At 35.1% G+C, this 27,923-nt stretch overlaps 4 protein-coding genes and 1 pseudogene across 14 annotated transcripts in view; 4 read left to right on the forward strand and 1 right to left on the reverse strand.

Moving 5' to 3' along the window:
• The window catches only part of LOC113066159 (TRAF2 and NCK-interacting protein kinase-like), a 52,631-nt gene extending 48,308 nt beyond the window's left edge, over window positions 1-4,323 (forward strand). For all 10 annotated transcript variants that reach the window (XM_026237866.1, XM_026237867.1, XM_026237869.1 and 7 more), the window contains one exon: window positions 300-4,323. In XM_026237866.1, the coding sequence (XP_026093651.1) occupies window positions 300-383 (84 nt within the window). In that variant the 3' untranslated portion in view covers window positions 384-4,323. The remainder of the gene's footprint in view (window positions 1-299) is intronic.
• A 690-nt stretch (window positions 4,324-5,013) lies between these two features.
• On the forward strand, window positions 5,014-7,934 carry LOC113066161 (eukaryotic translation initiation factor 5A-1-like). 2 transcript variants are annotated; one of them, XM_026237877.1, is made up of 5 exons: window positions 5,014-5,075; window positions 5,998-6,188; window positions 6,278-6,382; window positions 6,754-6,885; window positions 6,973-7,364. In XM_026237877.1, the coding sequence occupies exons 2-5, from the start codon at window positions 6,021-6,023 to the stop codon at window positions 7,033-7,035; spliced, it is 468 nt and encodes a 155-aa protein (XP_026093662.1). In that variant the 5' UTR covers window positions 5,014-5,075; window positions 5,998-6,020; the 3' UTR covers window positions 7,036-7,364. The 2 variants fall into 2 exon arrangements, with proteins under 2 accessions (XP_026093662.1, XP_026093663.1); XM_026237878.1 differs by lacking the exon at window positions 5,014-5,075 and adding an exon at window positions 5,076-5,172 and having other exon boundaries at window positions 6,973-7,934.
• Window positions 7,935-9,711: 1,777 nt separating this feature from the next.
• LOC113066162 (60S ribosomal protein L22-like 1) lies at window positions 9,712-11,428 on the forward strand. The gene is made up of 4 exons (XM_026237879.1): window positions 9,712-9,849; window positions 10,260-10,364; window positions 10,771-10,892; window positions 10,983-11,428. The coding sequence occupies exons 1-4, from the start codon at window positions 9,841-9,843 to the stop codon at window positions 11,125-11,127; spliced, it is 381 nt and encodes a 126-aa protein (XP_026093664.1). The 5' UTR covers window positions 9,712-9,840; the 3' UTR covers window positions 11,128-11,428.
• Window positions 11,429-16,516: 5,088 nt separating this feature from the next.
• Window positions 16,517-22,223, forward strand: LOC113065909 (probable cationic amino acid transporter; annotated as a pseudogene).
• A 526-nt stretch (window positions 22,224-22,749) lies between these two features.
• Window positions 22,750-27,664, reverse strand: cldn11b (claudin 11b). The gene is made up of 3 exons (XM_026237880.1): window positions 27,285-27,664; window positions 26,236-26,400; window positions 22,750-24,854 (listed from the first exon to the last, which is right to left on the reverse strand). The coding sequence occupies exons 1-3, from the start codon at window positions 27,508-27,510 to the stop codon at window positions 24,595-24,597; spliced, it is 651 nt and encodes a 216-aa protein (XP_026093665.1). The 5' UTR covers window positions 27,511-27,664; the 3' UTR covers window positions 22,750-24,594.
• Between the last annotated feature and the right edge of the window lie 259 nt (window positions 27,665-27,923).

Here is a 27,923-nt window from a genome sequence, read left to right on the forward strand (position 1 = left end):
GACAGTGCACCTTATGATCCGGAGCGCCTTATATATGGATTAAGGCGCTTTGTCAAATGTTGGCATTCCCTTTAGCACAGCTCCATCTAGTGGATGCATAACGCAAACCCAGTCAAACGTTTGACTGCAGTATCTACTATTCTATGCGCTTTATAATCCGGTGCGCACTATATATGAAAACAGTTCTAAAATAGGTCAATCATTGAAGGTGCGCCTTATAATCCGGTGTGCCTTATAGTGCAGAAAATATGGTATTCCTCCATGTGGACTTTTATTTATTTATTTTTTTTTTTTTGCAGGTGTTCTTTGCCTCAGTCAGATCAGGAGGCAGCAGCCAAGTTTTCTTCATGACCTTGAACAGAAATTCCATGATGAATTGGTAATTCATCCCTGCCCTTCCCTGCATTGTATCTGTGGACCTTTTCTACTTTATTGAAAAGTGTGAAAAACTGAAAGACAGGAAAATCTAGGTGCGCTGGATAATCTGGCAAAAAGACCAAACCTTACTGGGACCTTGTCAAAAGAGTCAATAGACGAACCCAAAATCCTCACATCCCTTCCACCAAAAATGGGCGCCAGACGAGAAAAAACAGCGCTCTGCATTCTTTTTTATGGCTCTTTCATTAACATGCGTGGGGTTCTGGTGTTTTTGTCTTTAAAAATCTGTATCTAGATTCTTCTGGAGGTCAAGACTGGAAATATGGGGAATAAGGCCCACAGAGTAGAGTGAATATTTGTACTGTTAAGACACTTTTTGACAATTTATCACGGTTGCGCTGAACGTCAGTAAACCTCTCTTGTGGGATGAATCCACTGAGGCTGGTTCATGTGATCAACGCTTATTCTTTTTTATGTTTCAGCTTGGAATGCACACAGATGTTTGTGTCATGTGGATATCACTCTAATGTCTGACATTTAAGACTTTTATGATACTTCGCCACATTATGTTGGAGCAGACACACACTTTTGGGCTGTCCACAGAATGCCTTAAATATGAATTCGCAAAGCTGCTCGTTTTATTTTTTAAGTCCATGATATATCGATGTTCATGCATATTTCTGTAAGGAAAGGAAAATGCTACTTTTTTGGATGGAAATTGATGCCTGCTGATATGGACGTATAATGGAAATATAAATGATCCTGAATATTCATACTGTGCATTCCTAGTTTTAGCCCAAAGCTCTATAGTATTCACATTTGGAGCCTGTGGTTTGGCACTGTTCTCCTTGTGCTCAGGGAGATGGTGCTGTAGATCTTTTTTCATTCATTTTCATTGTCTTCACAAATTATGTTATGGGTATTTTGACAATTAAAAGGATAGTTCACTCTAAAATTCAAATTGTTTTCTTATATACTCACCCTCATGTTGTTCCGAAACCGTATGATCTTCATTCCTTCTTCTGACCAGAAGCTGTCAAGCTCCAAAACAGACAAAAAACATCATAAAAGTAGTCAATGTGCACTGCACTATATTTCTAGTTTCTGAAGCCATGCGATGTTTTGTGTGAGGATCAGGCTCAAAAAAGTTGTTGAAAATCCTACTTGATAAATCTGGTCACAAATAACTTAGACAATAAGGTGAGTCATTTTTTGCGTGAGTTATTCCTTTAACTGTTTTTACCGGCCCTGTGAGAACATGCATTTCCACATGGATTTGACAAGATTCATTGGTTTTCTTTGAGGATGCTGCAGAGATTATTCTTGAATCACAGTGCTAAGAAAGCATCTGAATACTTCAACTGATTGGTAAATACTACAGAGCTTTCTATTGAAACATAAAAAAGGACGTTAAGATTCTGTTTAGAGTATCACTGATTCTTTGTAAAAGTGTGTGTATGTGAATGAATGATAAAATGTAATGCTTTCCACCAACGATACAAAAAAGTAGATATGTTACCGTTAACATACCAGCAATCTCAATTGTTTTTCATATCAGGAGTAACGTGTTTTTAGGGTAAGAGTGTGCTGCAGTTTTGTATCTTTTGTTTGTTTTCTCTTGACTTTCAGTAAAGTGCAATAAAGGCAAAGGGAATAGAGCCTGGTGAGTCGATTGCTCACCTCTCCTTAAGATGAATCTTCAGCTGTTTCTAGAGGGACGTTCACTACCACCTTCTGTAAATATCCAGTCCTGCCTCCAAATCTAATGCATAGGAACTGTGAGGATGTGACCGAATAATGTAAGATCCACCTCCTCCTCCTCTGTGTGAATCACATGAATCAGTGAACGAAGGGTAGTGTTTCGTGAGTAGAGCTTCCTTTTAGGCTACCTCGTTTCTGTTCACCTGTTGGACCGGTTCAGTTTTCTGTGTGGGTAATGATTCTTGATGCTGTAAATCAAACCTTTGTAAGTGACACAATGAGAGGTGTCGTTCCATGTAGATTCAGAGGTGATTTGAGTGTAGAGTGCCAGATAGAAATATTCCGAAATGGATGCTTTAATAAATAAATAAATAAAAAGTCTTGGTGCAGTGTCTTGTGCAACAGCCAAATCAAGCCTGTCGATTTCCTATTTGGGTGATTCTTCAATTAGGGCAACTTTTTCAGTATACCCAAGGATGATTTTAAAAGGAAAATATATAAAAAATAAAAAAAGTTTTTAATCCAATACTACTGTCATCAACACCATGCCAAGAATCACATTTTCTGATTTTTACTTTAGATTATTGTGAATTTTTTTTTTGTTTTTGTTTTTTTGACCAAGCACACAACTATCACATTATTTCAAATTCCACTTGAAAGTTTAAAAAATATCGTTTATATATTGTAATTTATATGAAACCGTTAAATGCCATTGCATTTTTAGGATTGCATACAATCATAAATGCCTTGAAGACCTTCCAGATGATGTGGCATTTTATTCAAATAGGTGGAATCATGAAATAACAGTCTTTTATATACTTTAATATATTTTCTTTATAGTTCTGTAAAGGCAACAGAGTGTGAAATTCACTTGACACAGGATCTTTTGAGGCTTCATGTTTTTGTCCATCTAACTGTGAACTGAGAGCGTGTGTGTGAAGTACTTTTTTGATCTTCCCATTCATTTTAGCAACACAACTGTGAAGTCGGTTGATTTCTTCATCTCTCATGCACCACCTTCAGAGGTGGAAAGACTTTTGATGTGTGCTTGACATGTTCTTTTTTAATATGGACATTAACACCTTTATATTCAGGCCGAGTGAGTTGTTTAATTTCTGTATTTCTCTTATTTTTCGTGTATTAAACTTTGAGATTTATAGCTCAATCGATCATTCTGGGTATTGGCTGTAATTTTTTTTTTTGTTCCAGTGTGTGTGTGATTAAACATAGCATTTTTGTGCCCATGAAACCACCAGTTAAAGACGTAAAACAGGCATTTTGACACTAAAATGAGAAATGGTGAGGTTTCAGGATTACAATCTCTCTGTTATATCTGAAGCTGCAACTGGGCGCATACACAAAATATGCAGGATGTAGTCATTTATAAATAGATTTTTAAGGCTATTAAACTAGAGAATTGTTCTAAATAGAACTTTAAATGTAGCCTGGACTTTTAAGAGATGGTGATATTATCTAATCTGTGCCTAGTCCATGTAGTTGGTGTTATATTTTATTGCTTACAATTTATTAAATCAAACAACAAAGTCACTCAAGTCCCCTTTGTGTCATCCATGAAGGAGCTGAATCTTCGAAACCGAATATTTAATGGTCGCAAAACTTTTTACAATCCAGTTTTCTGGACATTTTAATGAGTTTTATTTATCGTTTTGTACAGTGCTTTACCTAATTGTATTTCGAAAGCAGCAGTATTATTGCCGTTTCTTTTTTAAGGGATTGTTTTCTTTGGATGTATTCTGGATTAGTTTGACAGAACTATGAAATCTATATTATAATTTCAGAGATGCTTTAATATTAGTTTTTATTATTATAAATTGTTGGTTTGTTGCCTTATTTTAATGCAGTATTGCTCAGTCCTGATAACTGAAAAAATGTTTTTTTTAATATAGGGTTGTTTGAGGATCTATTCTAGTCTTTTTAATCAATATTCAACATGTTTATGCAAAGAGGAAAATCACAGAGAGAAGACTGCATATCAGATGATGGTAAAGCAGGTTGGTGGATAAATCTAGAAAAGTTATTAGCAATAATAAGCATTACTGATTTTGTCAGTCTTCATGTTAGACCCTTTTCTACTTTGACTGAAATTCTAGTTTTTGATCTTATTCAGATAATGGTTTCTGAATGAGATGAATGTGAAATGGATAAATGGAAATATTTCAGATTTTGGAAACTCGTCCATTGTGTTCACTTGTCACCTAAAACAGACAATTTATTTGCTTTTTTTTTTTTAATAAACTGACACATCAAACCAGACCATGTGTGCTGTTGTTTTTCTGTAATATTATTTTATAATAATAATCATGCATATATTGTTTTGTCATGCATTTTGGATGTTTGTGTTATACAAGACTTTTTAACCAGTGCAATCTTTAAGATGTTCGTTAATGGGTCAAAATTCACAAAATGTATACCACATTGACATTTTTGAACTAGTTGTTTGATTCCAAACAAGACCGCTGCTCAAAAGTCGTTGTGTAACTGGAGTTTTGACTTATTTAGGCTCTATAAATTATGTTATATTGTATATTTCTTATTACTTGATTAACCTTAAAAACATTCTCTCTCTCTAGTTTTTTTTTAATAATTCTGTACTAAGGTTGCAGTTATTTAAAACATTATTTTTTTTGAAATACAGTTACAGTTTTAAGTATTTTAATGTTTTAAAATATAATTTATTTTTTGTGATGGCTAAGTTGAATTTTCAGCAGCCATTGTTCCAGTCTACAGTGTAACATGACTCTTCAGAATAGCTCTTCAGTAATAATTTTGCAAGCACGAACTTGATTATTCTTACGAAATATCATTTGAAATTAAAGCGGCACTATGACGATCCTAAGCGCTGTGAGGCACTAAACACAAACTTCAGGCACAGTCTCTCCTCGTGTCCGCAGAAGAAGAGGAATCCCGCCCACAGTACGGATGCCGCATTAAAATTGGCCGCGCATGCGCGTTGACGTTCCTTTTTTTTCTTGGAAGTAAGTGCTGCATGCAGTGTGTTTAATCTGTGACGAAAAAGTATACCTAACTTTCCTGTTTCGGTGTTGTCTTTAAAACGCTGTCGGGCTTGAACGCGTGAGTCTTGCTGTTGAACCGAGTTGTCTTGAGAAAGCGTATTGCGGTGGTTATTTATGGCGGCTCTCTAGTTTGCAGGCCGCGCGCACGCACTGTACAGCGTCGCACGCGGGAGGCCTTTCCCCGCGCGCAGGGACTAGACTAGACTGAAAAGCGCCACGTGAGAAACTTGCTAAACCGTAGGAAACCCTTTTCCCCGCTTTGTTACGTTAAAGTTTATCAGTCGTGGTCGTTGTTATGTTGTGTCTTTGAAATATTTAGTTCAACGGAAGAATGGGGCGTTAGCCTCTTAGCCGAGACCTTTATTGGCAGCGCAACCACGTTGATGTGCGCCACGTAAATTAGACCGATTTCAAGCGGTTTACTGTTCGTTTTTCTGTAAACGGTGATGTTGAATTGACGCGTTAACCCGCTTTTCAGTGAGTGTTTCTGATTAAGGCGATGTAACTTACGTTAGCATAACGTACCTAGCCCAATGAGAGTCCACCTGGCCTGGTTCGGCGTGGTCTTTGTGTTCATGGAGTGTAAAATATCGGCTGTAAAGTGTCATTTTAGACTAGTTTAGTGTTTTAACCACACATTTGATAACCCAAACAACTGTTAGATGAAGTTCGATCGTTTATTTGGATCGGATCCGTTATGTGGTAGAATAAGGGTAGCATGATGCGGCAGGTTTGGGTGCTAATGCAAACAAAAATGAATCAATTTATAGTAAATGGCGTTTTATCTGATTTGATCTAATTTGCACGCAACTTAAATATGATCTTATGTGATGAAGACTTTTTCCAGTGTAAACGTACTAATTCGCCACATGTCCCCCTCCAGTGCCCCTTGTTTAGATCCCCATCATGGCAGATCCAGATCTTGATTTCACCAGCGGAGATGCCGGGGCTTCGACCACTTACCCCATGCAGTGCAGCGCCCTGCGCAAGAACGGGTTCGTGGTCCTGAAGGGTCGTCCCTGCAAAATTGTCGAAATGTCCACTTCTAAAACTGGCAAGCATGGTCATGCAAAGGTAATATTTTGATGTCTCTCTTTTGCATGGCAGATTTTAACCACCTAGTGTTAGTTTTTAGTGTTAAGTGCTCCAGCTTTTCTTTGCAGGTTCACATGGTTGGAATTGACATTTTCACAAATAAGAAGTATGAAGATATCTGCCCTTCCACCCACAACATGGATGTGCCTAACACCAAAAGAAATGACTACCAGGTGAGATGTGCATGGCTTTGTGAAATGCAAGATTTAAGCTTTCGTGTGTGTGTGTGTATGTATATATATATATATATATATATATATATATATATATATATATATATATATATATATATATATATATATATATATATATACATACATACACACACACACACACACACACACACACACACACACACACAAGCACACCTTGTATAGACATTATCTTGTACTTCGTAGTATATTCAACTTAATTGGTTGTCTAAGGAGAATCTTTTCCACCAGGGCAATAAAGCAAGGATACTTCAGCCATTAATTAGTCTTCAAGTCTATAGCTAGATATTGTTTATTTCATTTCTTGTTCTTTAAAATGTCTTATATCCTAGCTGGTTGACATAAGCGAGGGGTTCCTCTCTCTTATGATGGACAATGGTGATGTGCGTGAAGACTTGCGTGTGCCGGAAGGTGACCTGGGCAAAGAAATCGAAAGCAAATTTGCGGCTGGTGAAGAGATGTTGGTAAGTGCACCTGTTTGAACGAATGCATTTAGTCCTTGAGCTGCTTTTTGACATTGGAACCCACTCATATTTTTCTTTGTTTGGCAGGTTACTGTGCTTTCAGCTATGGGCGAAGAATCTGCAGTGGCTGTCAAACCCATGACCAAATAGGAAGAGAGACTGGGCTGCTCAGGCTGCAACATGCTACACTTTAACAAATCTCTCGCATTTGTTTTTTTGGTTTTATTTGTCACCAAAGCTATGGCCTTCACAAGCAACCTCAAATTTTTTTGTTGTGATTGTATTCCTTTTTTCTTCTTCCAATACTGTGCTGGACTTGTTGGGTCAGTTGGCATTCTCTCGGGTAGGAAGTTTAATAATGTCAGTGTGTTTATCCCCTCAACTACCCCCTTTCCCCCCCATTAAGTTGTTACCACTTACATTCCTGAATGTTAAATGATGGGATCCATTTATACTTTTTGTATTCTTGATTTTCTTAAGTAATTAGTGTGCAGGATTTACGCAAGGTGCTGCGAAGAGAGGAAACCCCCAACTGACACTGAACTTTTTTTTTTTTCCTTCTCCCTCTCTGGGTGCCATACTTTTACTTTTTCTCCTTACATAATCTATGCCACGCTGGCACTATAGTTAATTCCTCTCAATTGAATGCCTTTCCCCCCAAAGTGAGATGCACACTGGTAGTTGGCACTTCCTTGTACCTGCAGTACTTTAAAAGTACCTTCTCAAGTAAAACCGCTATGACAGAGAAATAAACTCCAGCAAAATGTCCCCTTAAATGCCAGTCTTTAATTGTTCAGAAGTGGAAAGGATGTGATGGCCATGTGCGAATACCTCTGTAACACAATAGCAGCCAGCTTGATTTTGGCTGTCATTGATGACCTTAAATAAAGTGTTGAAGCCTGTATTTGTCTCCAGGTAGGCTCTTATCAGTGCTGCTCCAGAATGAGCTTGAGGACTAAATCTTTGTGAATTCTAATCTCCCTTTGTTCACTCGAGGCCTTTGTCACCTTGACTGGAGAGAGCAAAAAATAAAAAACTTAATAGATTCAGAAGGCTGGTTAAAGGTGTTTCTTCATAGTTACAGCAGATTTTCATCTGGCAAAATTCAACACGTGAGAATTTATCACACTATGGTGAATGAATGTCCTACTTGTTAAAATTCAGGAAAAATTACCTAGTGTAACTTGACTGATCAAGTTAAAATTTTAGATTTGGAAAAAGGTGCTCATTATTCTATAAATAAGTGTCTGTTTTGATGGTGTGATTTTGTTGTTGGTCATAGCAGTGTTTGTTCTGAATCTAACAAAGTAAAATAATGTATACATTTTTATATTACTAGTGTATAAAAATGTTTCTTTAACATCTATTGTATGCTTTTAAATGTTAAAGACATAAGTGGGCAAAATGACATGGCACATAATTTTAGAAATTGAGGAGAGTAACTGGGAAAGAATGAAAGTTTTGTTGGGTTGGGCTGCCAAGTCGTCTGCATGGGTGGAGCCAAACGCTCATTTCCCATTTGTGGATGGGTGCCCAGACAACACAGACTGAATTAAAGTATTGCAGTTCATTATTGGAGACATATGCACTGCAGTCTATTCAAACATAAACTTCATCTAACTGGCTCCTACTGCATGCATTTTCAAAGTGAACTGAATGTTGAGTCATGTCTTTGTGTCAATAATTAAAATGGATTAGTTTCCAGTTTTGCTGTTGTGTTGCTGAGTGATACTAAACTGAAGATTGTATTTAAACAGGAAGATCTGCCTGTTTAAATTTGTTCAAGAGTTAAACCTGTCCAATAAGTGGCAAATCAGGTTGTGCCCATGTGCTTGCTGAAGCCTCACCCAGTTTTGTCTTGGCATGACTGCACAATGATGTTAGGATGAGTCATGCTTCCCTAGTAGGTGAGCAGAGCCCAGTCTCTCCCTTGTAACTATTGAGTGTGTGTAGACGTGAATACTTGAATAGCCTGTTTGGGGTTATTTTCATTAAAACTGAATGTTAAGCCAGCTACATCCTTTTACAGTAATTACTACAGAGCCATGCAGCAGGGCTATCATGTAATCAATACCAAAGACCGCACAAAATATAAACCGAAATAAAATGACAGATTAAGTTCGTGTGACAAAGGGATGTGGATTTGAAATGCATAACGTTAAATGCTCGAATTTATGGTGAAACCATAGACTGTATAAGGGTGTAACAGAAATTATATAGCATTTTATATTTCATTTTTTATATATATATACCTTTTTTTTTTTTTGAATGTTGTACAAATATAACTCCATCCAAACCGAGCAATTTCCGTGAATCGGTTCTTTGGATCAGCTCGGTTTAAAGAACCGGTTCATAAAACTGATTCGTTTCAATCCGTTTTAAATACTGTAAATATTCTTTTAAATACTTTTCCCTAAGGTGGCATATGTCACAATAATATATTCACATGTGGGTACATTTTGATGGTACTTAAAACATTATTAACTAGGGCGTTTAGTTCCTGCAGCTCTGATTTTGAAACATAAATCCATTTATGAAATTAAATATAATTTGTATTCACATCAACCGAATTCATTTTAATCTCGTGACCGAAAATGCTCCGTTTCGTATGTTTTGATAAAATCTAACAATTAAATTCCCAATGCGTTTTATTGTAACTTTATCCTATTTAGTTATTAAAGTAACTTCTCCGCTGCGCCGTCAGTCAAATCTACGGCGCGAATTCATTGTTCAGATCGGTTATGTTGCGTTCAACTGATTAATTCAAAAGATCCGATTCATTCAATAGAACGATTCATTCACAAATCGGCCGTCGCTGAACTAAACTAAACCAAAAGATCCACAAGCCTCCTCCCCAGAGCCCTCCCTAACCGGCAGCCAATCAAATGATGAGAACATTTTGTGAACTCTTGTGCGGACATACGCCACTTTCTCTTTTACGTCAACCTCGTCAAGATGGCACCGGTATGTGTAGCCCGGTGAATGGCCTTTATGGTTAAATGTATTTTAGTTTTTGTTGTATGTGATTAAAATATCTGCCATATTACATGTATATCTACTACGTTACATAGAGAGAGTTTTTTTTTGCAAATGGAATAATATATTAACCATTTAGTTTGACTTGCCTCTGCTTGCTGCTGGGAGACACGTGGATGAGCATTTTTAGCATGACGTAACCATTCCAATTGGCTATCATTACAACTGGTTATATAAAAAAAAAAACTAGTTATAATTATCGTTATTTGGTTAAAGTAGAGAGAATAACTTTACAGTAGTGCGTTACATTTTGTGCTTATAAGGATATACAAATTGCGAGTGAAGTATTATTCTGAACAAGTAGAAGCTTAATTTAGTATATGTATTTGTTTCTTTAGAAAAGGCATACTGTTGTGAAAAGGAACAAAAAGGGTGCTTCCTGGAAATTCACCCTTGATTGTACTCACCCTGTGGAGGATGGGATCCTTGACTCTGCCAACTTTGTAAGTTGTGTGATTTATAGAAACATGGTTTCTATTCATGATCAGGGTTCTTGTGGGCATGCTAAGCCTGAAAACGTTATGAGAATTTCATTTCCAGACATAAAATCATGAACATTTATGTACTGAAAAAAAAACAACGTTTGCATTGGCTAGAAATCAAATGAATGTTTTATTTGTTCCTGTCAGAAATATCAATACATTACATTTAAGTTCCTTTTAAAGCTATTAATTTCTGATCCAAAAACATGTTCAAATGTAAAAACAACAAAGTATCCTTTTTAACTAACTTTGCATTTTATGTTCAGGTAGTCACATCACTAACACTGTGCCATAACTAGGGTTCTCTTCCCTAGTTAAACGCCTAGGGTTCTCTTCCCTAGTGGTCATGCTGTTTTATTACTAACAGGAAACCTTTCTGAAAGAGAAGGTGAAGGTTAATGGCAAAACAGGCAACTTGGGAAATGTAGTGCAAATTGTGCGTCAGAAGAACAAAATCAGCGTCACATCAGAGAAGCAGTTCTCTAAAAGGTGAGATTTGTTACGTCAGCAGGCTGCTTTTAATCATACGTGTTCTTTTTATAGGCTTTGTGCATATACTAACCACCCCATGTACCTCAGGTATCTTAAGTACCTCACGAAGAAGTACCTGAAGAAGAACAACCTGCGAGACTGGCTGAGGGTGGTGGCGTCGGATAAGGAAAGCTATGAGCTGCGATACTTCCAGATCAGCCAAGATGATGAAGAATCTGATGCTGATGAATGAATGGGTGTATCAGGGTCCTGCAGAAGTTGTCACCTCTTCAAATGCAGGGCTACACTTTTTAATTTGTGCTTGTATATAAAAAGATACAAACGGAAATGAAGTGTCATGTGTTTAGTGGTTGTAAATGCTCTGTGGGGTTGATTTATAATTAAGATGGTACAAGGGTAAAAGAGTTAAATAAGATTCATTAATAAACTTGTTGCCAGTGCTGTCTAAGAGATTGGATTGGATTGCAGTGATAAATCTACCTGTAACATTGCAAGTCTACCTCTGTGATTAAATAATTGTTATGTGACATGCATGTTTTCGTATATTCTCTTTGTGAGAAAGCTCATAATGTAGGTTAAAATTAGTTAGGACAAAAAAATCTGAAAATATATGAAAACACTAAGCTACGTCAGGTGCACCCTAAAAAAATCACTCATTACCTTTCATATTCCTCAGACCGGTTTTAATTAATTTATTCAGAAATGTACAGCAGTGCATGAATATTAATCAGCCAATGATGACGTGGATTGGAAACTATGGAGTCATGTAATCTGTTCATGATTCAAGTCTCGTCAGCTTCGTTATCTTCCATTAATATCCACCAGATGTCAGCAGAAAACTATTTATCTGTACAAATGTGCACATGTAAATATGCTATTTTAAATATTCTGTTACCCACTGTTTTGGTCATTCTTACTGCATTTCTAACAAGAACCACAAACAGACGTTTAAACCTTTTGTCTACTTTTTAAGTCAAATTAACTTTGACAGCTTTAGTTATTTACTAAAAAAACATTGTTCCACTGACCTAGCCTAGTTGGCCAAGATTCAGGTTTGCTCTAAAGAAATGCCAGGCAAGAGCTATTTCTTCTGAACTTTGACTAAGGGGGAAAAATTCCAGTCACTAAAAAAAATATAATCTCTGTTATACTGCTGTTTTCACAGAAATTGTGGGATAACAGAAACCGCTGTGTGTTCAACAGGTCAGAGCGCAGAAGCTATAAAAATGTGTCTGACTGGGTTTGGATGTGGGAGTCAAGGCCATTTAAAGGAAATATTTGAAAGAAATTATATCATTGCCAAAACCAATTTTGTTATACATTACACATTACATTACTTTTATTATTATTATTATTTTTTTTTTGAGTATGATATATTAACGCCAATATTCGGTATTGTGATACATGTGTCTGACAAATTTGACAGTGTCATGCTTACTTTTTATTCCCTCCATCTCAATAGGTCACCTTTTACACACAATAAGTTATCTCTTTTTTATTTATCTCTAGCTTTCTTTGATTTCTATTTTTATTTCGTACCAAAGCCAAATTTGTTTTAATTTAAGAATGAAATTCAGAAGATATATTTCATTCTAATCAGGTGGAAATATATTCTGGACTCTTTAAATGTGAAGTTTTGAAGACAGAAATGTTTATTTTTTTTCTATCTCGTGAAATGTAGCTTACTCCAATTTTGTAGCCTTTGTTTAAATCACGTAAATCAAATTTCTTAACCAATAGTTTTTGAATAAAAAAAAACTGATCTGAAATAAATCTAGAAAAAAAAAAAAAAAAAATATATATATATATATATATATATATATATATATATATAGGACGTAACTTTACTGATTCATGTAAAACCTATGTACATGTATAAATCATGTAAACCAACTAATTTTTCATTAAACTCAAGGAGTTACATAGCAAATTCATTGAATTTTATTGCAGGTGTCACTGGTGACATTTAAACGATTTGAACGATAAAAACAAAGATTGTCATGATGCATGGGAAATATGTGAGAAGTGTTTGGTCTTGCAGTTGAAATGCAATTGACCTATATTGTATTGTATATTGTAGTTGTTGGAGAAAAAAAAAGTTGTTTTTTAGCATGTTCATGTTCACTATTGCAGTGAGAGCTGTGACCATTGAGAACACTTACTACATTCTGGCTTTCAATCTCCATGAAGGAACTTTTGTTTCCTGTGAAACCTGAGATCTACTCGAGTCTCAGCCACTGAAGTTGAATGACAGGGTAATTAAAAATGAATGAAATGCCATGAACAAGAATGACTACAATAATCATGAATAATCATGAAACTGATGCTTTTGTGTCTCTACAGCAAATGTCTTTTTTGGGAGGCTTCAGTCTGCTGCCATTGGAATTTATCTTATATATTTGTTTTGGTAGATTATAGCTTTAATCCAATATCATCAGTTTCACCAGCGGAATGAAAAGCATGTAGCCTACATTGACCTTACAGAGTATGACGATCTAAAACAGTCCAGGAAGCATCATCCTGGGCAGCTGTTGAAAGGCGGACACATCTTTTAATAATGAACTCTCCTATGGTCACTTGAAGAAAAAAATAATTGATAATGTCTCTGCATTATGTCCCCTGCTGTCTCTACAAGCTTTTGCCTGGTTCCCTCCTGCACCGCTGGACATAATGGAGTATAAAGTGTAAAATCCCCAATGGTGAGTTTTTGCTCCTTTTCTTCCAAAAAATAATGTTTTTGATTTGAAACTGGACACTTCTATTTCTGTTTCGCAGAAATGTTTGTTTTACCAAAGTGGATAGAGCAGTGGGCTTTACTTTGGCTCAGGTTGGAGAAAAATTGTACTTGCTATGTCTGTTTTAAAAGCCATTAATTCATGGCTCAGGTCAGTATAGTACTCCTTAGTTTGACTTCAGCTCTCCCTTGACAAGCCACAGAATATCTTCATTAATATTATATATGGAAAGGTTACAAGTTGCACAATTTAAATTACTTATTGCGTCCCTTTTTCATTTCGCACATACTACAGATATTTGGATTAAATGCAGAAGTGGAGTGGAAAATGCTTATGTTCATTCTAAACTTTTAGTACACTATCCCAGAGCTTAGTAAACTATTTAGGATAGTATAGGAATAGCATTCTTTCTCATCTTAAGGAGCATTATTGCATGTTGTCAAATTATCTGTATGACAATGGAACTGACCAAGGTCCTGAAAAATTGTTCAGGATAAAAAAATATATAATAACAGTGTTTACAAGGCAGCGTTTTCTACATTAAATTCATCTCAAATACTTAATGTGCATGTAAATGTTTTGTGATTAATTTAATCTTTTACAAGCTTTAAAATCTCTTTGCACATGTGACATTGTTACAACTTAAAATCTAACTGTCATCCATCACCATCATCAATATTTTCATATTGAAATACGGTTGGTCTGCTTTCTTGCATTATATTTACACAAATTGCATTAACAATGTTAATTTCTTTCTAACATTATTTAATAATCTAGCTGCTCATGGATATTTGCTCTATAAGTACTAATTTAAATGGTTTGTTTCTCAAAATCTGTATTGTTTATACTATAATGTTTTTATACATAGTGGTTATAAGAGTCATTAGCCACTTACATAAACCCAGTAAAATACCATAATATTACCAAGTTGTTTTTTTTTTTCAAAAAAGTACATCTGCTGTTCATTATAAATGACCTTTAAAGTCTGCACCGTTCATTTGGTCCATTCATACTAAAGGCCTGTACACACCAGGATGATAACTATAAAAATAAATATAGCAATAACTTAGCGTCCACTTGAATGAAATATAATGTTCTGTTTATTATACACCAGCGGCTGGTGTGTTGTCTGCTGCTTTAAACTAGTTCTTTAAAGTTTGGTGTATCCTGATGTTTTTTTCTTTTTTTCGTTCATCAGCAGGAAAAATTGTTCGGAAAATAATTCCAACGATATTGTTCCTCATATCGTTATCATTATTTTGCTATTCCCTTAACATTTTAATATATATATATATTTTTTTTAAGTTTACATTTTCAGAAATCATTATCTGATGTAAATGGGTCTATTGAATTTGACTACAAAATTGTATAGGCAATTCACACAGCATTTTGCTGGAGCTCTGTGGAATTGTAACTCTATTGATGTCTGGCTTCTCTCTTAATATATACATGCCATTCATCTCTCTTCCTTATAATCTGTTTCCTTTGCACTGGATCCTGACGACATCAGTTCTTTAGTCAGGAGCAAATGTAATACTTTTCAAGGCTTCATGAATCATTTCTACACATGGAAGATCAAAGCTGACTTTTATCTTATGTATTTGTCGATAAAATATTTAGAGTATTTACTGTGGACATATTGGGTATGTTTACCTTGTTAACATATTTTAGCTTATTTGCATTAGGAATTCTAACACAAACACAGATAGGTCATATCAGTTTTTTTGTGACATGCATGATGTTCTTTGTCGTTTTATATGTAAATACTTTTTCCATTTCCAGTTATTCACTTAATTCCTGCAGGTGAAATGAGAAGCAGGAAAGTGAATGGGTTACTCAGACCACAATGTAATTATGATGTTTATATTACAGCATTATTATGGAGACACCTGAGAGTGTTTTTGGCATCTGGTTTCTTGCTCTCATTCTCTCCCTCTTTCAAACTCCAGAGATACTGCAGATATAACTTCCCCCTGTATGTGACATCTTCTGGTAAATCTCTGTCAGCCATGCTTCAATTCACCCTGTTTTGATAACAGAAGAGATATTGTCAGGTTGTATGAAACAGAGCCTGCAGGCACTGACAGAGCCGTGGGACTGGTAATTACCAACAGATCTTAGGTCTGTGACGCAACCACAGCTTGTCTTGGTGAACGGCAGGCCTGCATTAGATTGAAGGAAACAAGATAGCAATGTGTGGTGATGTTATCTGTGAAGGGAAAAACAAAAGAAGGCTGCAAGGTACAGGGTGGATTGAAGCAGATGGAGACTGACATAGAAGATGACCGTTCATAAATGGGCCTCATGCACATAGGCAGTAAAAAGTATAGTGAAATGATGACAGAAAATGTAAAAAGTTGTGAATCAGGGTTTCCACAATTATGCAAAACCTGGAAATGTAAGGAAAGACTGTTGTTTTGGAACTTATGGAAATGAATTGTCTTAAACAGTGTGAACAAAAAATAAGACCACGAAAATACTTTAAATAAATGTAAGGTTAACTGAAATAAAATACAATTATAAATATATAGGCAACATTATAGATAAACATTATAAGTAAATAGGCAACATTTCTAATTTTATTTTAGATTTTAAGATTTGACTTAAAGTGCTACAATGACTAAAAATAAAAATGAAATGAAAATGTCTTAAAACAATTTTGCCATATTCTAAAAGAGCAAAAATAAATTAAAATTGAGAAAAAAAAAAAACTTTTAAGTAACAAAATTACTTACATTTTTGACTAAAATGAACATCATGCAAGAAGACATAAAAATAACATTTGCCAAAATTATAAGAGTATCTTGTGATACTAAAATACAACTGGACTTAAAAATGTTCTCCTAAAATAAGTTATTGGTATAAATGTTCAAAGCAGGAGAAGGTGTGAGACTTTTTCCACATATATAATACATGCAATAGCAATATTGTTTGACTGTTAACACGCAGTGTATTACATGTAGCTAATGAATGCACCAATTTTGTTCTGTTTACAGACCTCAGCACTGTTTCTCCAGGTTGAAATATGCATTCTATTCATATTATTTTCTCTATAATTATATCAGTGTCCAATGGACATCTGATGCTCTCCATTTCCTAATCTGTAAGTTTAATGAGACGTGCCACCATATCAACATTTCACCTAAGTGAACGAAGGCACACTTTCTGTTGTTTGACTAGTGTAACATGTTGCTCTGCAGTATTAAACCCAGCCTGATGTTGAATGGTTTTTCATTATCTGTGGATGATGTGTGATTTACATGCTTTTCTCTTTTTGTAGGACATTATTGCGGATTCAGTATAGAGCACCATGATGATTAATCAGCTCATGGATCCTCTCTGAGACAGTGTGTGTGTGTTTGTGTGTGTGTGTTTGTGTGTGTCTGATAGAGAGAGAGAGAGAGAGAGTAAGAAAGAGAGGAGGGAGCAAATACATAGGAGACGCTCATACAACACCAGTTTAGAGGAAACACCTGGAACGAGCCATTGACACATAAGAGAGGACAAACCTCACCCTTTTTTTTTTATCCGAGTCTTCCTGTGCTGGAGGATGAGCGCTGTCTTTGCTAAACTGGACCCCAGGAGAGTTGAGTGGGAGTCGTCCTGGTATGGGCTCCACTCTCGAATCCTGCACACTAAACCTGTGGATTCCATGCAGGAGGCCTCAGATGATTTGCATGGCACCAGACTCGCCCGTGTGCTCACTACGGTTGATCTGGTGTCACTTGGGGTGGGCAGCTGCATGGGCACTGGCATGTATGTGGTCGCCGGGCTTGTTTCTAAGGAAATGGCAGGACCTGGAGTGATCTTGTCCTTTATCATTGCAGCTGTGGCATCCATTCTGTCCGGTGAGACTTTGTCTTTTATGAACAGTTTGCAATTATGTTTACATAGTGTCAGAAATCACTGGTGGTGCTCTGGTGTAAATAGGCATCTCATCTGCATCACAATTGCATGTTATATATTTTTTAATGTGACCTTGAGACTGCAAGATAACCCTACCTCTTTGTAATCATGGCCAGCTGTGCTGAGGTTTTGTTTGCTTTATTTAGATCAAATTCTTCAAATTTAAGTCTAAAGTTCACAAAACCACAGCAATAATCTATGCCTTATGGGGTCTCTTAGCTCACTCTACCAGACCAAGACACGACCCACCAAGACCCATTTCTAGACCAAGATCCACAAGACTGAGAGACCTGTCAGTGCAAGAACCAGACTTTTCATCTGAATAAATTGAAATAGAGTAATAAAATCAAATAATAATAATAATAATAATACTACAAAAATAAATAAAATGCTGATATTATTGAATTCTAAACACCCAACAATCAAGTTTTCAACTTGTTTCCAATATATAATTTTTTTTACAACATAAAAAACTATATTATATATATATATATATATATATATATATATATATATATATATATATATATATATATATATATATATATATATATACATACATACATACATAAATACATACATGTAAAAAAAGTAAATAATAATAATATATTTCTAGATAAATTACATATATAAATTTACAATGACAATAATGGTGAAATTTAATTGTCAATTGCTTTTTCCTAATGAACAGGAAATGAAAACATAAAACTATATAAATTGAAAAAACAATAAGCATATTAACAACAAAAATTATAGTTTCTACTAAAACGGTAAGCTTTAACTATCAATTACACATAAGAGAGATACGTGTATAAGAGATACATTTTCCTAATAAACAGAAGAAGAACATAAGACTATATATAAAAATGAAATTAGTACATTGATTGCCTAAGATAGCCTAAGATATATTAAACATGGACTCTATATCTGTAACCTAACATTAAACTGGAATTAAACTGTTTACCTAATTTTAATATTGAATAATTAAATGAAATGAAATAAAAATATAGATGTGTACAAGATATGCAAGTATTCCAGCCTAAATTGCATATTCAGACAATTTAATGAATTATTCAAGCACTTCAGAGTTGGATTGCAATTTATTTAAGCCCCATCCTGATCCCTAGAGCTGAAGACCTCTGCTCATTCTTTTTTTAAATATTAATCTGAAAGCGATTTGCTTTTACTCTCCTGAGACAGATTAAATGTATCATGAGTTTCCTAACTGTGCAATGTAATTGGACGAATCATCCTACAGCATCCATCCACTGGCACACCTAGAAATGGGATCAGGAATGAGATTGTGTCACATTCTCACTCAAGCTGCCATATATTTAAAACTGTTGTGACAAACTGCCAGATAATAAGCGTTTTACCTGTTTACACGGCTTAGGTGAGTGTGATTCTGACATGGTGCCATTTACCCTGATTGATGGCGATGCCTCGCTTATGGAGATGTTTGCCGTTCATGGCTTCTTGTCAGGGAAGTATATTGTAGCCATGGGTGCTGTCGCAGGAATCACTGGCATCCTGCTGGGATCTCTGTTCCCTATGCCCAAAGACATCTATGCCATGGCCGGAGATGGTCTGCTCTTCAGGTACGTTTAAAATATTAAATTTAAAGTATTTTAAATTTTAAAAGCATTAGTAATTTTTATCCATTTATTTATTTATATAGTTTTTAATTACAAACTTTTGACCTAATTGTGCAGTCTTGCAAACAAACACAGAATACATGGACATCTTTTTAAATAATAAAATCACATTTTAAATTGCAATCACGTTTTATATTATGTATGCAATTATGTTTTTGTGGTTACAATTTTGGTAATTGAGTTGTATGTTTTTTGTGAAAAAAAAGTTTTTTTTTTTATATGTCTCCATGTTTTTTTTATTATTATTTATTTTATTAGTTTCTATAAATTAGTTTTTATTTATTTATTATTAGTACTTTTAATTAAAGTAAACTGAAGAAAAGAAATGTTGACTTGGCAACTAGCTAAAATAAAGATTTTTGAAATATTTTATTTCATTTAATGATTATTTTATTTCGAGTAGCAATAATGTTTTTTATTGATTTTAGTTTCAGTGTGCACCAGGTTCCTTTCCTTTGTGAGTCCGCACACCGAGACTCCTGTGCTGTATCAGGCTCTCAGGCTGCTCTGTTGGCTCTCCTGGTGAGTCTGAGGGACCTGATCGAGATGATGTCCATCGGCACGCTGCTGGCCTACACACTGGTGTCGGTGTGTGTGCTGCTTCTGTGATATCAGCCAGATAGAGATGGCTTTACCAGTTTCCTCACCAAAGAGGAAGAGGAGGAAATGATTGCAGCTAGTGAGAAGGACATGAACTCACCTGGTGGAGAAGAATACGCCAACAACCCCTGTGGAGCCAAGAACCTCCCCTCCAAAGGAGATGACACTGTTTGAAAAGTTTCTCGGGGCTACCAGTCGGTTAGTTCCGGCTACGGCATTGGAGAGATTGGCATTGAGGTGGATGATAGTTTCTTGAAACGCATATTGGGGTCCCATTATTACACTATTCAGAGGCGTTTGGGCCTGCCGAACTTAGGCGATAGGCCCACTCCTGCCACAGGACGCACTGTTCCTGTCCTACTTTTCTTCATCTTGACCTTCTTTATCTGGATTCCTTGTCATCTATGGCTTCGACCGGGTCTCAGGTGGAGCTCGCTGGGCAATGTTACCTTTTATAATGACTGTAATTGTCCTCATGGTTACTTTGGTTATTACTATTCTCCGGCAGCCTGAGAACCCTAAAAAGCTGCCTTACATGGTGCCCTGTGTGCCTTTTGTTCCCACCGCTGCCATGCTGGTGAACATTTACCTCATGCTCAAACTATCCAGCATCACCTGGGTGCGCTTTGTGGTGTGGTGCTCACCAGGTAGGGCAGATCTTCTCCTACATGCACTCCATTTTAGAGTTGTGCGATTAATGAAATTATAAAATTGCAAAGGCTGTGATATCATTATCAAAAAAGAAAGTGTGGCTTTGGTTCTACAATGAAATATTACATTAGTTAGATATACTTTTATTATAAATATATTATTTTAATAAAAAAATGTATAATATTAAATATTTTGGCATTTAGTAATAATAATAATAATAATAATAATAATAATTATCATTATTATTACTAAATCCTAAAATATTATTTAGTAATTTTTACAGCGAAATATAACTTTTTAAAATAATTAATTTGAAGATATTTATTTTACTTATATTTAATTTATTTATATATTGTATTATTTGCAATATTATTTAATATGTTAATTATATTATTTAATATCTTCTAAATTAAAATAAAATAAGAACGTTTACTATTGTAATGTCACTGTAAAATAAAATATAGTATTATTATTTTTAGTCATATTGATATATAACAAAATCCCATTTACACCAAGAATAATAACTACATCAGTGCCGTGTTAAATGCTCAAGCTCTTTCTGATTTGCTATTAGTATTTTTTTCCGTTCATCAGTTGGAAAAAATTGTTCAGAAAGTGATTCCAACGATATCTTTCATCGTTATTGTTATAGTTGTGGTGTGGACTTCCATATTCTCATATTTAAATAGAATGATTATACAGTGCACAGCATAAATTACACCCCCTCTGAATAATAATAAAAGATGTATTTTCTTAATGATCACTAATATAATTAATGGAAATATGGCAAAATTGAAACATATTAACATATACTAAATAAAAACAACAAAATATGCCATATTTTCTGTAAGATAAGTAAACTAGCCAATTTTGTACCATGCTAAAAAAATAAGTCACCTTGCAGTTCTCTCCCAAGTGGTTTCAAGCCAGTATTAAGTCTGAGTATGATTCAGCGGGCTATAACTCTTTCAATTGTCAGGAAATTACTTGTCTTTAAAAGCTTATGTTCAATATACTTACCTGTTGATCAAAAATAGCCTTAAAACTATACACTTTTTTTCTTTTAGTAACTTTTAGGAGGGTATACTCACTTTTGCAACAAAATTGTATCACTTTGATGAGAAAATCTCCTTTTGTTTAATAATTTTGGCATTCTTCTTTTGCAATTGATCAAGCAGGCTTGTTAGAACATTACATCTCCAAAAAACCCTAACATGTCTTTTAAGTAAATAGTAATTGCTGATACTATTTAGGGGTGTACTCATTTATGCTGTGCACTGTAAAACTTCATCATTTATGGTGTGAACAGGCCTTAAATGATCCTACAGGTGTGCTCATCTATTTTAGCTATGGGATGTGGAACAGCTCGCTGGAACTCAGCGCTAGACAGGAAGTGGCTCACGCCAGCTCCTACCAGAGGTGTGAGACAGAGGTGGATGACAGCTTCAATATTGATGAAGACCTTCCTCCTCAGCAGGACGAACAAGAGGGACAGTACCAGGGCTGGGCGGCTGAGGAGCACAGTTATCAACACCAGAAACACTACCAGTCCCAGCAGCACCATGATGAACAGAGACCTTCCAATAGTCACAATTAACAGTCACCAATAAAGGCTTTGAGGAGCTGGTCAATGAAGAGTATTCACCTGAGTGAACAATAAACACTAAACTACTGTCGCAGTAGAGGATGGATTTGGGTGACCTTGATTTTGGCGAACAGAATATGTTCCTAGATCAATGCCACAAAACCATAATAAGTAATGAAGACAAAAGGAAAATGCGTATCATTACAATTTTAATTAAAACATACTGTTGATAATACATAGAAAAAAATTAATATAATAACACCACTGGATTAATAGACACATTTATATTAGTAAGGATCTATATATTTAATGTAAATAAAAAACTTTAGAAGGTTAATTAACTTACCAACACAAACAATAAATATGAGTTAAGTATAAATAAAAATGAAGTCTATTGATAAATGTAACATTTTATATATATATTTTAAAGTAGGGTTATTATTGAAGTCACAATGAAATGGAAACGACTTATCTTTTCTTCCGTATTATGATGCACATCCGAGTAAATTGTTTTTTTTTTTTAAATTAAACATATGATACACTGAAACATTTTTTCACAATAAGATCATTAACATGCATTTATAAAATATTTTCATTTCATGCTGACTTTAAAATAAGCTTTTTTTAAATGTATAATATATATATATATATATATTATGTATTATATTTAAATGATATAAATTAAACATATATGATTTAATTTATATACAAAATTAGCGTGACATGACAAATTGAAATTAAACAATATTTTTGTCAAAACACAAAAACTATGACTAAACAAAGTTCATTATTAAAATGAACACTTTTATTTGAATTAAGACCTCATGGGTAGTTAATGGTTAAGGTTAGTACTGTACTCATTTGATTTACAAACATGAATCCAGGAACACATTCTACCATACAAAATCAGTCGCTGATGTTGTTAATCATGTCTCCCTAATTATTCAAACATTTTTTATTAAAACATTTTTTATTGTATTTCTTAGTGAATTTAAAAAAGGTTTTGTTCTTGAACAAGTGCTTGGTAAATCCATTGGCACCTTGTGACTTATCTAGAGGGGTGTTTATCCCAGTTTTTTTTTTATCAAGGCTTCAAAAGTGCCTTTAAATAACCCCTCCTTAATGTTATTCTACTAAAATCAAATATGTCTTTAGATTTGGAACAGAATTTGTATTTCTTTCTGATATGAGCTGCTGTTTCAGTGTTGGTTTTACTTCAAACAGTAATCTTTTTTTCCATTATAAAGATCCTAAAAGCAATGCCCTTGTCTTTTCCATATAAAAACTCAAGATACCTCTTTAAAGCAAAAACCAATGCAAGTTGTCACTACATGAGCAGAAACCCTCTGAAGATGCATTGAGCTGACTTTTCACCTTACATCATCTCCACAGCTGTGTTTGATCTAAAGTCTCAAGCTCTCCCTTGAATTTTAAGGGAGGAAATATTATGATTGGCTTCCTGTGAAAGCTCAATAGTTCTCAAAATATTTTGCGACGTTGATATCAAATTCTTTCTCTGTTGGTTTGTAGAAATGTCTTGTGGTTTCACCCTTGTTTAGGTTTGCACAAGGATATTTACATTTCTTACTTACAGCTTTGCGCGAAAAATCATTTCGATTCAGAACACACTTATATTCACTGAGATCAAGAGTTACATGTTTGAAAAGAATATACAAATATATTTCAAATGACATATTAAAATGTATATATTTTACAATCATAAATGGTGTCTTTTTTGTGTCATCAACTATAACAATATTATATATTATATATATGTATGTATGTATGTATATTGTAGGTTCATGTTTTCATTCAGGCACATTAAATTTGTGTATTATGAGATGGCGTGATGATTTTGAAAAAAAGTAATATGCATAACAAACAAAGTAGACGGTATATGATTATGTCCACCATCTCCCAAACAGCACAAAAAAAAAAATGCATTACAACAATAAATCAATCACCGACCATATGAGACCAGATAAAATGAGCGGTTTTCCTGTTACAGATATTTCAAATGTCAAATTTCAAATGCTGATTTCCTAGGAGGTTGTGTGCAGGAAGCTGTGAGGAGATCTCCAGGAAAACAGTGCAAAAGACATCTGGTCATTCAACCACACAGCTTTCCTGTCCGCCTATCTATCTATTTATCTGTCTGTCTGGGTGTATACTTTCCTAAATGTTGGCATGAGCTAATAAGCTTATATTCACAACTTTTACACAAGATAAAATAAAAGTCACTGGTAAAAATAAGAAATATAGGAGCAAAATGAATACTGTGTAAATACTGTAAAGTCAATGAAAAATGAATGCCTAGGGAGAAGAGAGCTGTTTCCCTTTGGATTCATTTCAACGTCTGTTCAAACAAAGCCTTTAAACGTTCAAACGTCTGAGTTTTAGCACAAAAAACAAAGAACAGTTTCCACTGAATTCTTTGTTCCCGCCGAATCTTCACATGTTTGCAGTCAAACCATGGCAGTAGAAAACAAATTCTTTGCATAGTTCATTGGCGCGTGTTCAAATCTTGAGGTAAGGCGCCTGCGGTCTCATCCAGGGTGTCTTCACTCTCACACATGTGCGCTCTTGGCGTGACTGTTTATAGGAGGGCCGGAGTTAGTAACCCCACTGTGTTTTGAGTAGTAGTAGCGGTTTTCAAGATTTTGACCTGGGTCATCACCCCTTGAGCAACATATCATCATCGAGCTGCCAAAAAAACAAAGGGCTGAACCGATCCAGCCAGCATACAGAGAGAATCCGAACGACATCAGGCCATCTTCGTGAAGCACACCAATAGGGAACCACACCGTGGACACCATCCCACACAGAGCTGAAAACAAGAGGAAGGGTGCTATAATGGCATACCATAATCATAGAGAATTAGCAAACTGACTTCCAAGCAGTCACATTAATGAAAAAATGTGATGAAGCAGAAGTCAGCTTTAAACCCTGCAGTGTCAACATGGCAAATTTGAACATGATGTGAAATTTCACCCTCACTCGAATTACAGAAATTGTAGATTCCCATTTAAATTAATGCATTCTGGCCATGAAAATTCGCTGAGCAATGGTAAATGTGACCACACCTTAAAGGGATAGTTCACCCAAAAATGAAAATTCTGTCATCATTTACAAACCCTCATGTCATTCCAAACCATTTTAAAATATAGTATTTTATGTTCAACATAGGAAAGCAACTCATAATGGTTTGGAATGACATCAGGGTTTGTAAATGATGCCAGAATTTTCATTTTTGGGTGAACTATCCCTTTAAGACTGGGAGTTTTATTTGTGTTGTTTACTGAACAAACTAGCCACCTGGAAAAATGGTTCGGACAGTTGACCATGACTGGCTCTTCCCACTCTAACAGGATGTAGGAAATCTCTGGATGTTTTAATTCAGCCAAGGACATTTTCAGTCCTGTATGTTGAAAGCTTGACTTTAGAGAGGATATGAACAACTAGATGACAACATCTAGCATTTTGCTTAGAACTGCAAAATTTGAACAATTTAACAAATTGGTTTATTTTAAGTTCATGAGTAATATATCAAAGGGTCCTTTGCAGGAAATAGCACCATGACTGTTCTAGGAAAGGTACTCCAATGTTATTAGTTAAATGGGTTTTGGTAGAAAACAAGTTTACTATGATGGGATTTAATAAGTGTAGCACTTAACACTCTTAAAAAGGTTCCAAAAGGGGGTTTTGCCTCGATGTCAAAGTAGAAGTTTTTTTAATTCCCCAAAGAAACTTTCAGTGAACGGTTCTAAAAGAACCATTTCTTAGTGTGTAGAACATTTTAATAATATGAAGCATGTTTTACCAATATGCAATGTTCCATGCATGTTGAAGGTTCTTCATAAAAACCAAAGAAGATAGCCTTTATTTTTTATACTGTTAAGTGCTACTTTAAACTGTTGAATCCACATATTTATTTGATGTCTATCAAATGTTTGTTCACAGCACATGCTTTCCAGATGCAGCAATCTTTATGTGTGCTATCTAGGAAAACTCCTTTCGTGTTTTGGAACAAAGAAAGTGAACAGATGTTGGAACAACATTTGGGTTAAAAAATGAGTGTTTTAATTTTGGGGTGAACTATCCCTTTAAGAAATGACCATCGAAATATCCATTTTGTCGAGATGTAAATGTCACCCTTTCCTGAGACCTAAATGACACTGGTATATTTCACCCAGTCAGCAATAACTCACATATGAACAGTATAAGGAGTCCTCCCAGGACTGCGCGTCTGTGTTTGGACTCTTCGCTCTCTTGGCTCAGTTTGACGCATGGCATCGCGAGCAGCACGAGCGCCAGAGCGGGAAGTCCGAGTAAAGAGGCGGAGACCATCAGAGCGCGCGACGTCTGGATGTAAGCTTCAAACAAAAACAAAACAAAACAAAAAAATAAATACATGCAACCCACCATTTGCACAGAAAAAAATAAACTATAAAAGTATTAAATATATGTTATAACAAGGGCATGTATACTTAAATTACGTTTTATAATTCCTAATTCCTGCGGTATAGGCTAACTGTTCAACTTAAAAAAAAGGTTTTGTGTGTGTTTTTTATGTCATTATTGGTTGTAAAATTTATACAATCTATTTATAGCTTACATTGCATCTAATTTGCATATACATGCTTTTGTGGCAAACCATAATAAAAAAGAAGTATTATAATGGGAGTAATAAATTGCCAACATTTTCATATTTTATAGGAATATCTATAATTTATTTCCCTACTGACTTTTTGCGTCTCCCCAAAATGTCAGATTTACATGCCCTTTGTCCTAGTGTCCTCTTCAGAAGACATAATGAGAATTATGCCGTTTCATAAAAAAAAAGTCCCCATAACATTTTTCTGAGATGTTTATTTACGACAAACAATTAGAAAATAAGCCAGATTTAAATAACTACAAAACATTATCATATTTCCATAAGAGTGCTAAATCTGCTCATTCTGTCAATATTAGTCATATTTAAAGACATATTTAAAAATCAAGGAGAGGGAGTGTTTATTTGTTTATGATCAAACCTCCAAACATTTGATATCTCAAAAAATCTCTGAATGTGCTCTAATACATGACATCCAGACTGTGGCATGTAGGGTCTCAGAAATTCACTAAAATCTTTCTATGACTGGGTCCCACTCCCACAGGGGTATTATGTGATTTAAAAAAGGGGTTTAATTCCATAATTCCATTTCTTTTTCCAAAAGAAAAAAGGATGCCTACAAATAAAACAAAGCATATTTCTCACCTGGTATATCGAGGATCTGGTTGAGTGAGATGCAGTGATATCCAGCAGTAGAGATGACACACTCTGTCCACAACCCCTTGGTCTCCAGCTCATCCATCTTCCTGCAGGTGTGCATGCCGTACTTACAGCTCAGCACCCAGTCGTTGGTTGAGGTCGCTATTATAATACCACTCCAGCCGATGCAGCTCATTAAAAAACCACAGAGCAGACGACAGCTATGAGACATTCTGACTGAATATGAACAAATGTGTTCGCAAAGAAAATGTTTACTACTAACGTTATATGGTAGCCTATTCAAGTAAAAAACTAATACGAAAACATACAAAAAAAAAAAAAAGATCCTAAAAAAAACGCATGCTGGAGTAGATTAGGATACAACGAGTTTGAGTATGAACTGTAAAACAATCCGTTTGGTAAATTAACTTTTTATAGTGGACGTGCCCAACATAACTTTAAGCCAATCAGAAGGAAGCACAGCCATATACGTCACAGCTGCCTTCCCTCAGAGCCTGGAGAATCCAAAACATCTTTTGAATTATTATAGCATTAATAAGTCTTTGTTTTTATTTCTCTTTTTTCTTCAGTGTTTTGGTTTTCGGATTTTTCCCAAATCAAATAATCGTGATAGTATTTTACAAA

This window comes from Carassius auratus, chromosome 49 (genome assembly GCF_003368295.1).
Source record: "Carassius auratus strain Wakin chromosome 49, ASM336829v1, whole genome shotgun sequence".
Lineage (NCBI taxonomy): Eukaryota > Metazoa > Chordata > Actinopteri > Cypriniformes > Cyprinidae > Carassius > Carassius auratus.

What these genes read in the sequence shown, in the direction of transcription:
- LOC113066161 (XM_026237877.1), top strand. Translation starts at nt 6,021, where the DNA reads ATGGCAGATCCAGATCTTGATTTCACCAGCGGAGATGCCGGGGCTTCG. An exon ending in GCAAGCATGGTCATGCAAAG is followed by an intron (nt 6,189 to 6,277) that starts GTAATATTTTGA and finishes TTTTCTTTGCAG; the next exon opens with GTTCACATGGTTGGAATTGA. An exon ending in CGGCTGGTGAAGAGATGTTG is followed by an intron (nt 6,886 to 6,972) that starts GTAAGTGCACCT and finishes TTTGTTTGGCAG; the next exon opens with GTTACTGTGCTTTCAGCTAT.
- LOC113066162 (XM_026237879.1), top strand. An exon ending in TCCTTGACTCTGCCAACTTT is followed by an intron (nt 10,365 to 10,770) that starts GTAAGTTGTGTG and finishes TATTACTAACAG; the next exon opens with GAAACCTTTCTGAAAGAGAA. An exon ending in GAGAAGCAGTTCTCTAAAAG is followed by an intron (nt 10,893 to 10,982) that starts GTGAGATTTGTT and finishes CATGTACCTCAG; the next exon opens with GTATCTTAAGTACCTCACGA.
- cldn11b (XM_026237880.1), bottom strand. Translation starts at nt 27,510, where the DNA reads ATGTCTCATAGCTGTCGTCTGCTCTGTGGTTTTTTAATGAGCTGCATC. An exon ending in CCAGATCCTCGATATACCAG is followed by an intron (nt 26,401 to 27,284) that starts GTGAGAAATATG and finishes TTTTGTTTGAAG; the next exon opens with CTTACATCCAGACGTCGCGC. An exon ending in ACTCCTTATACTGTTCATAT is followed by an intron (nt 24,855 to 26,235) that starts GTGAGTTATTGC and finishes TCTTGTTTTCAG; the next exon opens with CTCTGTGTGGGATGGTGTCC.